This window comes from Phoca vitulina, unplaced genomic scaffold (assembly GCF_004348235.1).
Source record: "Phoca vitulina isolate PV1807 unplaced genomic scaffold, GSC_HSeal_1.0 scaffold7, whole genome shotgun sequence".
Lineage (NCBI taxonomy): Eukaryota > Metazoa > Chordata > Mammalia > Carnivora > Phocidae > Phoca > Phoca vitulina.
The window spans coordinates 45,982,034-45,998,823 of record NW_022589710.1 but is presented as its reverse complement, the minus strand read 5'-3'; the positions used below and the strand labels follow the sequence as shown (position 1 = coordinate 45,998,823).

Sequence of the window (16,790 nt, the reverse complement as noted above, 5' to 3'; positions counted from 1 at the left end):
CTTCTTAAGCTTTTAGGCTTGCAAAATGAGGGCAAAAAAATACAAGTTATACCAAAATATCACCAGATGATGCAGCAGGAACCCACATGGAAACAGAAACATGAACTGAAAGCTGGAAGCCTCCCTGTGGCAGTGACTGCCATGCTGGCCTTGGTGTTGAGGTGTTCCTCCATGAACCAGATTACTTTGGCTACTGGACCAATGCATCATTCTGGGCATCTCTAACATCCTATGATGCACCTGGCTGGGCAATCTGCAAAGAGCTTACTTAACAAAAGAGTGGCCCAACACCTGAAGCATCTCTGTGATATCTAGCTCTATACCTTACTATTGGGGTTAAGCCAAACTCCCACCCCATGAAGTAGTCAATCTGTCTTTATTTGATTACTTGGCATTTTGCCAACGTTTTTCATCCTTAAAAATGCAGCTGCTGGGTGGTCTCTAGCATAAATCTCCAGGGTTCTCTAGCTGTTTAGAGAAGTGTATGGCTAATAGAAATTCTGGCTACAGCTGCAGATATAAGCACAATCCTCTCTGGTATTAAAAAATATGTTTCTTTCCTTCTTCTAAACGATAGGTTAAAAAAAATTTTAAGATTGTTTGAAGTTTTTAGACTCTAATCTTAGATGGAGACCAGAATATAGAAAGGGTAAAAGGACCAAATATTATATATACTACCCTAGGCCCAGCTCTATACCTTTACAGTATATGTGGATTTGAGCCTGTATAAACCTTTAGTAATAAAGGAAATATAATACCTCATGTATTTCTTTAGCCTTAGCAGAACACCTACAAAGTTAAAAAGAAAAAGAGAGAGAGAACTACAAATAAAAATGAACACAAGAAGCATCCCTTAGAAGCTTAAGAAGATAGTTATAGATCACAAATTGACTAGTAAGATAGCGACGCGTGATTACCATCTGGAGGTTAACCACATGTCACAAATCCCTCAAATTTAGAAATTCTAGTCATTTCTACCTAATATAACTAGGGTAAAAAAATCTAGTGCCAAGAGAAATGGCTTTTAAAAAAAGTGTTTTAGTGCTACTCATCGAAGGTTTGTCCTTTTCGAGTTGATGAACAGACTACTTACCAGGCCAAAGAAGGGGAGAGATTTACTTCCAACAACCATGGCTTCAGAGTAGAATCTATGAGCACATCAAAGCCATAGAGTTCTAGAAATACAACATAACACAATACACAAGATCATTTTCTATGTTACAACTGAACAAAAATCTGGAAGACTGAATCCAATCAACTCCCACCAGAGGCTTAGAAATTTGGTGAGTATAAGTAATGAGTGGAAGTAGAAGCAGAGAATCTTTCAAGTTCAAGAGAAATTAACCAAGCTCTAGAGATAATGAGATAACAATGTTTATTTATAAAATTCCACTGTTTTTATCATCCACTCTATTGACATTCCTGAGTTCTACACAGAAAATGACCTGACCTCTAAAAGTTAGCAAGCATGATTCTTCTGTGCATATGGGTAAAAAAAAAAAAAAAAAAAAAATGTTGGGAATGGGAATACAACAAGTGCATCCAACATCAAAGCTGCTTTGGGTTTGTTCTGGATTGTCCCACCATATTCTGAAAACAGAAAAATCTCCTGAAGGAATCTCCCTGGGGCCCTTCCATTGCATTTTCCTAAACCAAGATCTTGCTTTTGCAGCCTAGGTCAAGAAGATATCTAAGTGTAAAATATATGTATTCTTCCCCTCTCCTATGGTTTCAATTTCCCTTTGAAGACAGAAAATAAAGTACAATGGCCCAACATAGAAAGACAGAAGAGAAAGGAGGGAGCCTGTGGCAGACACAGCAGGACTGTGACAAGCCATCCTGCACCACTAGTATCATTGAAAAGGGGAAGGAGCCAGAGACCAAATTTCTATAGTTTCTGGATTCTTTACTGATTCTCTTCCCTAACTCTTCAACTGTTGCAAAGAGCAAACCAAGAACATGAGCAGGCTTCTGTCCCAGGATGCAAGGATAATATGACACTAACTTTGGACCCTCAGCTGGCAACCTTTACTCTTATCATTAATGAGACCCTCTCCACAGTCCTCTTTGGTATACATAAATCAAATATATCTGACTTTCAGAAGTCCCACTCATTCTCAAATTTCCTACTCCGTGTCCCTCAAATAAACCATCTACATCTTCTTTCCAAGAGAAAAGACGAGCTTCCTTACAGTTCAACCAGAGGTCACAGACCACAGCTCACACCTACAAAACACAACGAGGTATCTTCCAGAAACTCATTTTCAAACAGATGTCTTTACTTCAAGAAGGATTCTCCCATTTCTCAATCCTCTCAAAAACACAGAAAAGTAAATGTAAGTTTCTAGAAAGATGGTGCCAAAGACTGTCTTTTGAACAGGAAGTCTGATATAGGACCAAGAATCCTAGAAGGGGAATCTAGAGACCTGGATTCTTCTCATGACTCTACCATTTATTCACTGTGGAACTTGGGGAAATCATTTCTCTCTCTGATATTTTTTTAGCATCCTTTCATTTCCTTTATCTTCTCTATTAATCACCATCTGTCAATACCTATATACTCAGTAACTTTGCTATGTCCAAAATTCCTATTTATGCAACACTGATTAGACAATCATATTCAAGTTTTTCTCTCAGGAAAAGTTGTCATGAATGAATTTGCTTCCATAGTACTTCTTTAGGATTCAATTTAATTTGCAAAAATAATCACAAACCAAAAGAGAGTCTGAGAAGGGATTTACCATCATGTAACTACACAAAAATCAATTATCTGTACTTTAAAATGGAAATAAAAGAAAGCTCCTTCACCTATCTCTTTTAGGTAACAAATTCATAACTTTTATGGCCAGTACATTCTTCTGAATATTTTACCTAATCTTCAATCATCCCACAGAATATTCCCCTTTTAATCTGAAAAAAAAAAAAAAAAATCTTTTGTGATATAGCACTAGAAAAGGCATTTAAAAAGAAAACCTTAATTGCAAAATCTACAAGTCCATGTTAACATTACACAAGCAAGAGCACAGGATTCCACTGTTTCATAAAATGGTAATATTATTAATAATAATAGTATGAGGAACAGGGTAAGAATAATGCTTGATGGACACGGTGACCAAATTTGCAGCATCAACCACAAATGAGGACAAACTAAAATCAGAATGACAACCAATGAGTCCCATTATTTAAATACCTTGCATTAAACAGCCAACACATTTACTTGACTATTTCCCAAATTTAGAGGCAAATTCCAAGAATCTCAGTTGAAAGGCTGAGAACTAACATTCTGGGAAGAAAAAAAAAATAAGCCAAAGAGAGAAAACACCCTTTGCAGTGCCAACTAAATTTTTACCCAGGTGAATAAAACCCGTCAGTGCTAAACAATCTCAAAATCAGTTTTGGCTCTGACTACACCCGTACGCGCACAAGGCTTGGACCTACTACCATCTAAAAGTGGGCTACGTTTGGGATAGCATTACAACCCAGTGCAAAGCCCAGCTCCCCTCAGAGGCTGGAACTGGAGGGGGTGTGTGGGGGGGTATGGTATGAAATGGTATGAAAAAACAGCATTTGTATCAGGTTTATCTCTTAAAATAATCAACTCAGCTTAAGAAAAACGATTTGGGCCCTTGGCAGGTTACAAAAGTCCTTATAACGACCCTTTTAACTTATGACTGGTCTTTTCCATGGACATTCAAGATTTTAAAAGGTAAAAAGTAGGTTGTGCTGAGAATATTAAACTTCACATTTAATATTGTGTGTTTTGGCAGCAGAAATGTGAAATTCTAGAATTTCAAAAACTCAGTATCCAGGATGAGATAGAGCAGTGTTCCTGTCATTAAAGGGTGCAGGCAAGCTAGGTCTTTCCCGTTCTGAGGGCTACTTTCTTTCTTCTTCTGTGTTGTCCTCATCCTGACAGAAGAGCAAGTATTTTCAAAGGACTGTTGCTACCACCTGTTCAACAATGTTTCCTTAGGAAAATTTTCTTTCTTGAGCTGTATTTCCTTCAGCCCCCAGCCAAATCAAAACAAACTTGAAAATATTCTAGTGACTAAGTGAGAAGAAGCCTCGCTCCACCTCTGCTTTACCCTTGGTACCCTTATCTCCCTATTTCTTGGATGCAGCTTCCTGAAAAGCAATCTACACTTAGCTGCCTTAATCTTCTTAACCAACTGAGCCACCCAGGCGCCCTGCCTTAATCTTCTTAATGCCTATTCATTCCCCAACCCGTAAGAATTTGCTTCTGCTCCCATTGTCTAAGTCAGTGACTGTTCTCACTGTGATCACCGAAGACCACCTTACTGCGAAGCCCAAACATCTGATACTGTTGACCACCCCTTACTTATTGGAACTTTCTTCTCCCTTGGTTCCAGGACACTGCTCTCTTCTGATTCTCCTCCTCCTTTCATTCCTTCTCTTCTGCCCAGCTATTCACTGGTAGGTTTGCTCAGGGTGGCATCCTCAGGGCTCTTTCCTTCTCAATTCTACTTCTCTTCTTGGGTGATCTCATGTATTCTCATGGCTGCAATTAATATTATGATGATGACATTCAAATCTATATCTTTAGTCAAGTGTCTCCTGGACACCAAATCCATAACTCCAATCGCCTTCTAGACAACTTCACTAGGATATCCCACGAGTACTCAACCTCAACAGAACATAACTTGTTATCTTTCTCCCAAACCTGTTTGGCTTCCCATTATTCTTCACCTTGGAAAATGGTAACCCCATCCACCAGTCTCCAAAGCTAGAAACACTCTCTTCATCACCTCCCAAATCCTACACATTACCAGATCTCTTCTCTATTTCACTTTAATCCAGTCTTCTATATTCCCTTTTGAGATATAATTCATACATAATGAAAAGGACAGATCTTAAGTGTACAATTTGATGGGGGATGACAATTGGATACATCCATGTAATCCATATCATATCAACCCACAAAAAACATTTCCATTACCCCAGAAAGATCCCCCATGCCCCTTCCCGGTAAATAGCCTGCTTTCCCTCATCACACCCCCAGATAATCACTATTCTTATTTCTTTCACCATGGATTCATTTTGTCCATTCTAGAATGTCATAAATGGGAGCATACAGTATATACTCTCTTGAGTCTGGCTTCTTTCATTTAGCATTTCTGAGATTCATCCACCTATCACTGTTTCTTGTCTTAAAACAAGTTTACTGAGATAATAAAATTACTGTATAATTTACATACAACAAAATTCACCCTTTTAAATTGTAGTTTGATGAGTTTAAACAAATGTATATAGTTGTTTAACAACCACCACAATTAAGATATAGAACAATTCTATCACAGACACTCCCCACGACCCTTAGAGTCAATTCTCACTCCCCATCCCACCAGCAATCATTGATCTGATCTCTGCCTTTTCCAGAAAGTCAAATAAATGAAATCATACAGTATTAGCCTTTAAGAGTGGCTTCTTTCACTTAGCATTGTGCTTTTGAGATTTATCTGTGTAACTGTGTTTCAATAGTGTAGTTCATTCCTTTTATTCCATGTTATGGATATACCACAACTTGTTCATCCATTCAACAGTTCATGGACATTTGGGTTGCTTCCAATGTTTGATGATTATGAATAAAGCTGCTATAAACCTTCACGTACAGGTATCTGTGTGAACATATATTACTTTTCTTGGGTAAATAGCTACAAGTGGGATTGCTGGATCATGTGCTAAGTTTATATTATTGCTGCATACTTCTTACCTCCCATTCATTTCCCTAGGACTAGTCTCTCCCCACTGCAGTCCATTTTCCATATGGCCATCAGAATTTCTAAGACATAAATCTAATAGTCAGATAGAGACAGGCTGTGAACTGGCCCAATAAGAGACACTTGATGTCAGGTTGGCTCCTACAGGATTTTAAATTAGTCACTTCTAGTCACGTTGTACAGTATTTCCTTTGTTGTAATTCTGTCCTACCAAGCTTTGGGTCAAATCATGATAAAAATGAAAGAAAATAATAATAATCTTATTGCTCTCTGGCTCAAAAAACTCCAATGGCTTGTCTGTTGTCTACAGGATGAATTTAAATGTGTCAGTCCTCTATAATCAGGCCCCGATCTACTTCCATACCCTCATCTCCTGCCAACTCCTCCCACGCAGGCTCTAGCTAGTCACAATGAGCTTCCCACTTCAAACAGTATCACACTGTGTCTGGACACTGCACTGGGCACATCATATTCCCTCTGTTAGAAATGGCTTTCCCCGGCTTCCCCTAGGCATAGCTGGTAGCTCTGGTGTATTCCAAGAGTACCCAAGTCACTCTACTACCCGTACTGTCATTTATCACTTCATGTCTGCCCCTGCCCATCACTGGAGGGGAGGGCCATGTCTCATTCATCGTTATCCTGCAAGCAGCCTGCACCATAAAAAACACATAGGAAGCAATCAAGAAACACTAAAAGAAAGAAAAAGAAAAGAGAAGGAAAAAAGAAAAAAAAATTAAATGAAAAATACTGTACAACTTCTAAAAAAGACAAAGTAATATGTAGCTACTCCCCCCAAAATAGCCCTAGGACAAGACTTGAAATATTCATAATAAAGGTAGTAACCATAAAGACAATAAGAGACATTATTATTAAGATGTTTACATATTAAGACATATTAAAAAAAAAACTTGATAAAGGATGGTCTAGGAAGGGAGGGAAAAAAGATTTGATAGGGAAAATAATAACGCGTCCAACGCCTAACAGATTACTAAACATGTCACACCACTAATTGTGGAATCAATCCACTAACCCTCCCCAGAAACAAAGCCCCAGCTGCAGCTGTAATCCTGAGGCAGTGGAAAGTGCTGACATTAGCCAGTCCGCACTGCCAGTCAAATACTATTGTATAAAGGAAATTCTTTTTACCTTGGCTTTGGATTTGAGTTGAAAACCTAAGGAGGAAGTCTTTATCTGGGGTCCAGAAGGAGAAGTTGGAAAAAAGCAGATCAAGATCCCACAGGAAAATGAGCTAAATAAAAGAAAAAGCCCAGAGCCAATTTGTTAACTAGTCCAATAAATCAATATGGTATCTGGCTACCATATGTAAAGGTAGATTTGAAAGGAGCATCTAGGACTCGGTACTGTTGTTTAGAGCCGAAAGAGTGCCTTTTTCAGGCCTGATCTGCTAGAGAGAATGATATCATTTTTCCTGAGATCTAGTTACAGGAGAGCAGGAGGAGAATCCAGGATATGGAACATGCCAAAAGTGGTCAGACTCATCAGAGCTTGTGTTAATGTGAGTGGAGAAAGAGCCAGAGAGACCTGGCTCCCAAACTTGGCTCTGCCATTTGTTAACTGTGTGACCTAGGACAGATTATTTAACCTTTCTGAATCCTTTCTCCTTACTATAAAACATGGGTAATAAATACCAACAAAACCCTTAAGAGGGCTAAAGGGAATAACCAATGAAAAGTGCTTGACAAACAGTAGGTACTTCCTTCTTCCCAAGCCCCGCCTACGGTAAACTTCCCTTCCCACCTGAATAGGAGCACGGGATAAAGCAGAAAGGAGACTCTCTCGAAAAGTGAACTGTTTAAAAAAGAAGAAAGAAAGAAAAGTGAACTGTTTGCTGACTTTTGTTGGTGATGGTCAAGTAGTTTACATAATTGGGGAATGTATGCTGCCCACTTTCATTCCTTCAACAAATATTTATGGACACCCACCCTTTGAGAATGTCAGTTTACCCTATGAAATGGTCTAGAACATGAGCAATGGAAGGCCAAACTAGCATTCATTCGACAGAGACAGGTGTACTGAGCATGGACTGTCCCTGGCCTCTGACCTAAACAAGGCCAGCCTCGTCGCCTCTACAAGTGGCAGGACGGCTGGCTCAGAGGAGTCCCGAGCCGGGGAGGACCAGGATCACAGCCTGTTACCTCAGCCATCCTCGCACACACAGATAAAACTGCTGTCAGCAGCAGCATCTGTAAAGGACAGCTAACATCCTGTTGCTCTTGGCTATTTTTCTCCAACTGGTCAAAAAAGCCATTCTCTTTGCCAGTTATGTCACAGTGCCAATTTCCTAAGCATACTTAAAGGGTTGCTGTTTACACATATATTTCACATGGTACCATATTTTTACAATATTGAAGGCAGTAAAAATTAGAGTGCCAGAAATCTATTTTATTGGGAGAGGCATCAAAAACTCTATAAATCAAGAGTGCAATGATCAAGATGACCTGACAGCCAACCATCTTGTGGACCCCTGCCCTCCAGGCAGGTCTCCTTCACGTGGGCTCTTCCACTCACAAGCTCTGGAACCTCGGGAAGGGTCTTAAGTTTCTCAGGCCTCAACTTCTTTATATGGACTAATTATTCTCTGGGGTCCTTTCCAGATGTACAAATCTATGAGAAGGCATTACACGGCACAGCTAAGTTTCAGGTTGTTTGTGAAGGTTTCTAAGTCTACGGCTAAATGCCAATAATACAATGCAGGTGTATGTATATACCATCCATGTAAAATCCAGTTTGAGAGGAACAACACTTATAATCTATGCCTTTCAGCAGGGACTGAAAATAAGTTAAATGCATAGATAAACAAATGAACAGAATACTGGAAGTCCCAAAAAGCATGGTCAAGCATTACGGGTGGTAGAGTGGGAAAGAAGTCAGAAGGACAGAAACGCTTAGAAATGGAATGCTCCTAGCCAAGATCCATAATGTGTATGGGTGAAACCACAACCAAAAAAATATAGTGAACCCCATCACTGGACCACTGGCTTCCACTTAAAAGCACCAATGCTCGGTGCAAGCCAAATTATTCTGGGACGCTCTCAATTCCTGTTTATTCTAAAAAGAAAGAAAAGGAAGAAAGGAAGAAAGGAAGAAAGAAAGAAAGAAAGAAAGAAAGAAAGAAAGAAAGAAAGAAAGAAAAAGGGAGGGAGGGAGGAAGGAAGGAAGAAAGAAAGAAAAAGAAAGAAAGGAAGGAAGGAAGGATGGAGGGAGGGAGGGAAGGAAGGAAGGAAGGAAGGAAGGAAGAAAGAAAGAGAGAGAGAGAAAAAACAAACCCAGTTTACTCCTTGTAACTTGAACACCAGGGGAAGCTAGCAGGAGTCAGTGGGAGCCAGAGAGACTCGCACAAATATATACACGTATACAAAATCGTATCTGATGGGGGGAGGTTAATGAAGCACACAAAATCCCAGGGTTGACAGGAAGTGGAATTAGAACCACAAAAGCCAAGAAGACAGTCAACAACTTAAAAAACTCCAGATGCACTCACTTTATTAAAACTGAAGAAAAGCAGGGAGGGGGAAAGGGGACCCATGGATGATGAAATGGACTTAGGGGTATTTCACTGAGTCAGAGAAAGTCACTACTTATTTCATGTCGGAATCTCCACTGCCATTAAGTTCCAGAAATTCTCAAGCTTGCAAAAGGCAATCAGGTAATAAAACAAATAGAAAAGGAAACCTTCAGAACAGCTTATGATCATTTCTACAACAAAAATTTTTATGCCAAGAAATTTACCCTCATATAAGAGCCAAGTAGATGTGGAAAAGAAACTTTAGTTTTTTAATCTAGTGAGGTTTCTGAAGTTGAAGATATGTTCTATGCGCCCCTTCCTCAAACAGTTCACAATAATGCTAAGAGCTCTAGGCCCTTACCAAACCAGATCTACCGAGAAGCCTACTATCAAAGGCCATCAAAAGGCAATTAGAGCAAGTACCAATGATTCATTCACAAACATTTCTTAAACATCCTCTAAGAGCAAAAACAATGCTATTGTGCACAAGAGGAACAGAAACTAGGGAGACACCGCTCCTGTCTGCAAGGAGCTTCTAGTCCAGGAGGGGAGTCAGACACATAAATGCGTACCAGATGACAATCAGGTACCACTGCAAATTATGAATGGAAAGCTGGGGGCTGGGAGGGCTGTGACTGGAATACTTAGGAAAAAATTCACCAAAGAACTGATACTTGACTTCATCTTGAAAAGATGTCGGTAATCTATTAAGTAAAGTAACATGAGAAAAATCTGTCAAACATAGGATAAAGCAGGTGCAAAGGCAGAGGGGGAGGGAAGGACCTGGCAGGCCCAGGGAGACGGTGAAAGGTTTGGTTTGGCAAAAAGAGAGTGAGAGGGGAAGGGGAGACACAGTGGCTACTGAGAATTGAGGCAATAAGCTCAGAGACTAAGGGGGAAGTGCACATGTAAACAAAACATCACAATATGATAGGAAAAGAACATAACAGAACAAAGTATCGAACAGCATGAGAAAGGAGACACAACAGGGCACTCCGTTAAGCAAGGGTTCCTAGAAAAGGCAATGGTCAAGCTGAGTCTTAGAATATGAACAGGAGTGTGCCGGGCAGACAGGACAGCAGAATTTATACCGAGGCACAGAGGCATGGAGTGCTCAGTGGTATAGTTGGATTATAAGGTGTAAGTGGAGATTCTAGAAATTTCTTAAAAATTCTAGAATTTCTAGAAAATTCAGCTGGGGTCAGGTCCTTAGAAGCCTTGAAGTCATGTAAGTTTCTATTTACTAGTTAAGCCTAAGGAGCCATGTGAGGGTTTTACAAGACATGAACGTATCTGCATTTAGAAAAGATGTCACAACCTCTTCTCTTCCTATATAATTTCAGGTCCTGGTTTATCTAAGCTCTTCTATTCGGAGTCTCAACACCTCCCTTTTTTAGTGCCCCTCAAGTACAGACTATTATGATAATCCATGAAAGAGGTCAAGAATTATTAATTCTAGTTATAAAAATAACAAAGAAATAATTTCTATTGAGCGCAAATTGAGGAGCAGACATTGGGCCAACTGCTTTGCACACATCATCTCATCTGATCTTCATGGTACCCTTGGGGGGTAGGTACCATCATTACTGCCATTTTAAAGTTGAGGAAACAGGACTGGAGTAACTTGCTGAAAATGAGAAAATTAGTAAGGGGTGCGAATGGCTTTTAAACTAACTCCATCAGGCTCTAACAGCCATGTTCTCTACTTTCCTGTTACCCAGCCTCCCGAGCAAGCCATGCCTTATATCCTCACTACTGTATTACTTTAAATATCCCCCCAGCAATGACCCTAGTGTGTTTTACTAACAAAGCCTACCACCTGCCGAAAGCCTAGTGGACTTTACAGACACTGACACTGGCAATCACTAAAGAGCTCACACCCACACAGAAAGCAAACGTGCGCAGGCGCCCTTGGTGCCTGTCACAGCCAGTGGGTCAGGAGGAACGGACTTCCTGATCCAGGAGTTGTGAACTGTTTCTTACTCCTTCTCTGTGCAATCGGAGAGTTATGGGTGGGAGAAAAGGGGAGGGAAGGAGGAAGAGGAGGAGAAGAAAGAGAGGTGGGGGGAGAAAGCCACTAGAAAGAAGACTAAAACAAAAAGGAGGAGTCATTGGAAACTGGGAGAAAGCACATACTGGTACCAGCCAGAGCTTCTTGGAACGGTTCCCAGTCTGGCTGCCAAAGAGCTCTGGAATATATTTGTTAAAGCTGGATTCCTGTACAGTCCATTGCAGGCTTTTTCTGATTGCACTCTGACAAAGAGACCCATACTTTAGTTCCAATCCCTGCTTCCCACACAGAAAGCTCGTGAGTCCTCAGGGGACCTCCAAGTAAGCTCACCACTGGCCTCTTAGTGGGACCTTCATGTGCTATGTGAGCCTAGAAAGAAAAGTCCACCACATGCCTCTTATTCCTGTAGAATCACTAAGCCTCTCTACCCCAGGATCCCATCCCAACTTCCCAACCCCCTTTTCATAAAACATAGTAAGCTTCTTGAGTCTCCTTACCAAAACAACTGCTGCGGTGAGGAACAAAGGTTTTACAGGCTGTAGCAATAGCTAGTTCAGCAGAGATTATAGTCTTAATAATCAGGTCTTCCACATGGGCCATCAATGCTACAAAAAAAAAAAAAAGAAAAAGAAGAAAAAGCAGCAGCAGCAGCAGAAGAAGAAGGAAGAAACACTATAATGCATGGAGTAGAAAGACTGGATTCCAGAACCCAGTGTGATTATAAAAGCACGTGTGCTCATGCCAAAAAGTCTCTAGGTGGCGGTCATGCAAATAGGTACTCCAGGAGAAGGCGTATCTAGGAATAAGTTGACACAGTCCAGAATGTAGGTGCTGGGGACTGTACTCAAGTGGCCTGCTATGACAAAAGACAGACATGGAATGGAAAGGAAGCCTTACTCCCCGCCTTTCGGCCTTCTCCTACCACCCACCCATCTCTTTGTAGACTGAGCTTAGCCTTTTGCGCACTTCTCACTCTGCTCAAGGCTCAGCAGTAGTGTCCATTTTTATGCCAAACCCTGTACTCCTATTTGACACTGCTCATTCTCCAATTCAGCAACATGAATGAGAGAGATTAACTTGGACAAATTTGCACTCACGGCCAATATGGAAAAAGTATTTCAGTTTGCAGTTCAACACTTAAGAAGGATTAATTCACTAAAGGCTAAAGGAAAAAGTTGTGCCTTCCAAACTAGAACAAGATTTCGGGGCTCATGGAAAGCCTGTTCTCCATCTTGGACAGGGCAGGAAAACTTGACACCACCACCAAAGACCCCATCAGATGTCTCAGTGACACTGTGAGAACTACAGAGGGTGACTCATGCTGAGAGGCCAGGGCAGGTTACACAGAGGAGAGAGGTCAACAGGGAAAAAGGCCTGGTACTCACCAGTTGTATCTCTGCCTTCCTGTTTCAGATACCTAAGCATGGCACTCATGCTCCATTTGTTCCCATAATCCTCCACCTCTGGATCATCACAGCTAAAACAAAGGAATGGATAGAGGTCACACATGCGAATAGGCCTGGCAGCAGAAATCAGATTTTTTACAAATACTTGTCCTTTTAATCTTTGGGAAAACATTCCCTTTGCTGACCTCCACTCAGCAACTTTGCTTGGTCGTTTTGGTCATACATCCCTACCTACCATTGAAATGAAAATGCATATGGCCTCCCTTACCGATGGGGGTAGGGGAGAAGGCAGCAAATTCTTCCTTAAGCAAACAATTATGTATCATGAAAGGGTGGAAGAAATGTGTGAAAGAATGTAAACAATTTAAGAGTGGTTACAATACATTAACAGAGTGAAATGTTCATGGATACTAACCTAGACTTTGAGGTAAATGTCACATGAGCCCACAGAAGAACTTCTAATGCCATTTTCGGACCAGAACTGAGTCTGGGTGGGCTAGTGAGCTTATGTAGTGTAGCATTTTAATGAGCTAACCCAGCACAGAACTGCGTTAGCATCTGAAGCAAGCTCCCTCCGCTTCAGAGGTATACACAGCTTTTTTTGATACTTTCTGAGTTATCACTGAAGGGAGAATGCACTGGAGCAACAATGAAAGCGAAGAAGTACCCCCCTGCTAGAGCAGCAGACTGGCAAACAGGGTACACTGCCAAGACCATTGGAAGGGTCTTGCAATCTGGAACTCGTGTTTCGCAGCTGCCCCCTCATTCCCTACCACCACCCCACCACCCACTAGCTGCATGTCTGCTCATCTTCCAGAGTGAAGGATATGATATCTTCAACCATTCCAAACACTGGTCACAGGACACTCCGTGAAATCTATAGAGCTTTGGCAACTATGCCATCACTTCCAGATTCTTTTCTTCCTTTCCTTGGACCTTCTAGACACCTATTTTTAGTCTGAGTAGAAAGTAACTGTTTGGGTTTCTTTTTTATTTTTCCACTTTCTGGCAAAATTATCAGGATGAAAGAAAACAGAGCAGAAGGAATATTTCCACACAGCTGGGCTTGTACTCCCTTCCACTGAATCCTTTTCTGAGATGGCCTCATTTCTTTCTTCATTTAATTTATTCCTAACTTTTTCCCCCCAATCATACAAGTTTTTACTTCAGCACAGAGAAGAAAGCACAGAGAAGAAAACAGAAGTCACCCACCCATAATCCTGTCCACCACAGTTAAGCACTGCTAACATTTTAGTATATATCCTTATAGTTTCCATTTTCTCCCCTCGGCAAACATAAACAGCTTTAGTTATCTTATATATTCAAAAAAGAAAGTAAACTACAAGTAGTGTCTGGCAACCTGTTTTTTCCACCTGACAATGTACAGTCATGAACATTCTCTCTGATCTTGTGCACACATCTCTTGTTATTTCTTAAGGTTAAGTTCCTAGAAATGGAAATGCTGGGTCAAAGGGTACCAATATTTTTAAAGCTTTTGATACATTTTGCCAAGTGCTGAAATAACCTCATTTCTTGACTTCTAAAAAGTTCCATATGCCTATTAAATTCCCACACATAAGTCAAGTGAGAAAAGACGGTGAAGACGAAATTTAGGAAGGCATATTTTGGTAGAGAAAGGTGACACTGTAACAGGGAGGGCAAGCAATGGAGAAGCAGCAGCTAAATGTGCTAAATGACAGACGGCTTCCCGTAGGTTACATGGAGGTAAATGCAGGACAACGAGCTGACTTTCCACACCCACAACACCCACACGTGGATGTTGGCTCAGCTGTAGCCAATACCTGACATAGTCTCCACTCTTCTTATTCACACTATAGTTTGTCAGGTGCATGAACTGGTTCCGAATGTTCTTGGCTCCTTGATCATACCGCACAGTTGCAAACCTGATAGAAAGGACATTAAGTTAAATGTCAGGAGCAGGGGTTCAAGGAAATGTAGGCTAGAACTCAGGATCAATGTGGTATTAATAAAAGGAGAGTGATATCATTAACAAATAATGAGTGCTTGATAAGTGCTCACTCCTATGGTGCTTCATACATAATATTTAATTCATTCCTTAAAGCAAGTCTCTGAAGTAGATAATATTATATCTCATTTTTAGAGTGGATATAAAAACTAAAATGTAACCTAGAAAGATTAAGTAATTTGTCCAAAATTACACTAACAAAGTACAATATCCATTCTTGATAAAAACCCTCCACAAAGTAGGCTTGGGGGGGACTATACCTCAACATAATAAAGGCCATATATGAAAAAACCCACAGCTAACATCATCTTCAATGGGAAAAAACTGAGAGCTTCTCCCCTAAGATCAGGAACAAGACAAGGATGTCCACTCTCACCACTTTTATTCAACACAGTACTGGAAGTCCTAGCCACAGCTATCAGACAACAAAAAGAAATAAAAGGCATCCAAATTGGCAAGGAAGAAGTAAAACTTTCACTATTTGCAAATGACACGATACTATATACAGAAAACCCAAAAACTCCACAAAAAACCTGCTAGAACTGATAAATTCAGTGAAGTCACAGGATACAAAATCAACATACAGAAATGCGTTGCATTTCTATACACCAACAACGAAGCAGCAGAAAGAGAAACTAAGGAACCAATCCCATCTACAATTACACCAAAAACAATAAGATACCTAGTAATAAGCCTAATCAAAGAGCTCAAAGATCTGTACTCTGAAAACTATAGAACAGTTATGAAAGAAATTGAAGAGGACACAAAGAAATGGAAAGACATTCCATGCTCATGGACTGGAAGAACAAATATTGTTAAAATGTCTATACTACCCAAAGCCATCTACACATTTAATGCAATCCCTATCAAAATACCAACAGCATTTTTGCAGAGCTAGAACAAATAATTCTAAAATTTGTATGGAGCCACAAAAGAATAGCCCAGAATAGCCAAAGAAATCTTGAAAAAGAAAAGCAAAGCTGGAGGCATCACAATTCCAGGCTTCAAGTTATATTACAAAGCTGTAGTAATCAAAACAGTATGGTACTGGCACAAAAAATAGACACATAGATGAGGAGAACAGAATGGAAAACCCAGAAATGAACCCACAACTATATGGTCAACTAATCTTCGACAAAGCAGGAAAGAATATCCAATGGGAAAAAGACAGTCTCTTCAACAAATGGTATTGGGAAAACTGGACAGCAACATGTGAAAGAATGAAACTAGACTTTCTTCCATCATACATAAAAATAAATTCAAAATGGATTAAAGACCTAAATGTGAGACCTGAAACCATAAGAATCATCCTAGAAGAGAATACAGGCAGTAACTTCTTTGACATCGGCCTAGCAACTTCTTTCTAGATAGGTCTCCTGAGGCAAGGGAAACAAAAGCAAAAATAAACTATTGGGACTACATCAAAATAAAAAACTTCTACACAGTGAAGGGAGGAAAAAAAGAGAGAGAGATTAAGGAGTGTACTTGTTGTGATGAGCACCAAGTGTTGTATGGAAGTGCTGAATCAGTATATTGTACACCTGCAACTAATATTACACTATATGTTAACTAGCTGGAATTTAAATAAAAACTTAAAAAGAAAAAAAAAGAAATAGCACAGCCAGAATCAAAACCAAGGCTGTCTGACTCTGAAACCCATGCTCTTAGTCACAATGTTGTTGTCCCATATATATCTGGTTAAATGTTGAAACAATCATTTCTCCCTAAATTGAATTATTTTCTCACCCTCAATATTGCTGTCTGCAAATCTGGCTGTTGTAATAATGCATAAGTAATATTAAGTTCAAAGAATGTAACTTTAATAAATTCATAAATACCCCCCCACACACACTGACTCCACAACACATGTTCTTAACCACAAGATGCTGCTTCTCTTATAGAACCTTAGACCAATAGGAAGGGTGAAAAATGAAAATAGGGTCACCCACGCCTGGGAAATTGTGTGTGGGATGCTGTGGATGACGGGGCATTAGCTGGTCAAGAAACACCTAGTGGGCGCGTACATAGTGCCTGGCACCATGGCATTCTATGGAAAACATTAAGCAAAAAAGAAAAAACTGTTGGCATCACGTTGTACAGATTTAAAACTCATCTGTAGAAA

General features: G+C 40.2%; 1 protein-coding gene across 18 annotated transcripts in view; it reads right to left on the bottom strand.

The window, feature by feature from the left end:
* The window catches only part of TTLL5 (tubulin tyrosine ligase like 5), a 274,403-nt gene that overhangs the window by 208,923 nt on the left and 48,690 nt on the right, over nucleotides 1–16,790 (bottom strand). For all 18 annotated transcript variants that reach the window (XR_004299582.1, XR_004299581.1, XR_004299583.1 and 15 more), the window contains 4 exons: nucleotides 14,484–14,585; nucleotides 12,661–12,752; nucleotides 11,773–11,880; nucleotides 1,094–1,175 (listed from right to left, as the gene is read on the bottom strand). Coding sequence is in view for 15 of the 18 variants with exons in the window: in XM_032405630.1 (XP_032261521.1) it covers nucleotides 1,094–1,175; nucleotides 11,773–11,880; nucleotides 12,661–12,752; nucleotides 14,484–14,585 (384 nt within the window). In the remaining 3 variants the exon portion in view is untranslated. The remainder of the gene's footprint in view (nucleotides 1–1,093; nucleotides 1,176–11,772; nucleotides 11,881–12,660; nucleotides 12,753–14,483; nucleotides 14,586–16,790) is intronic.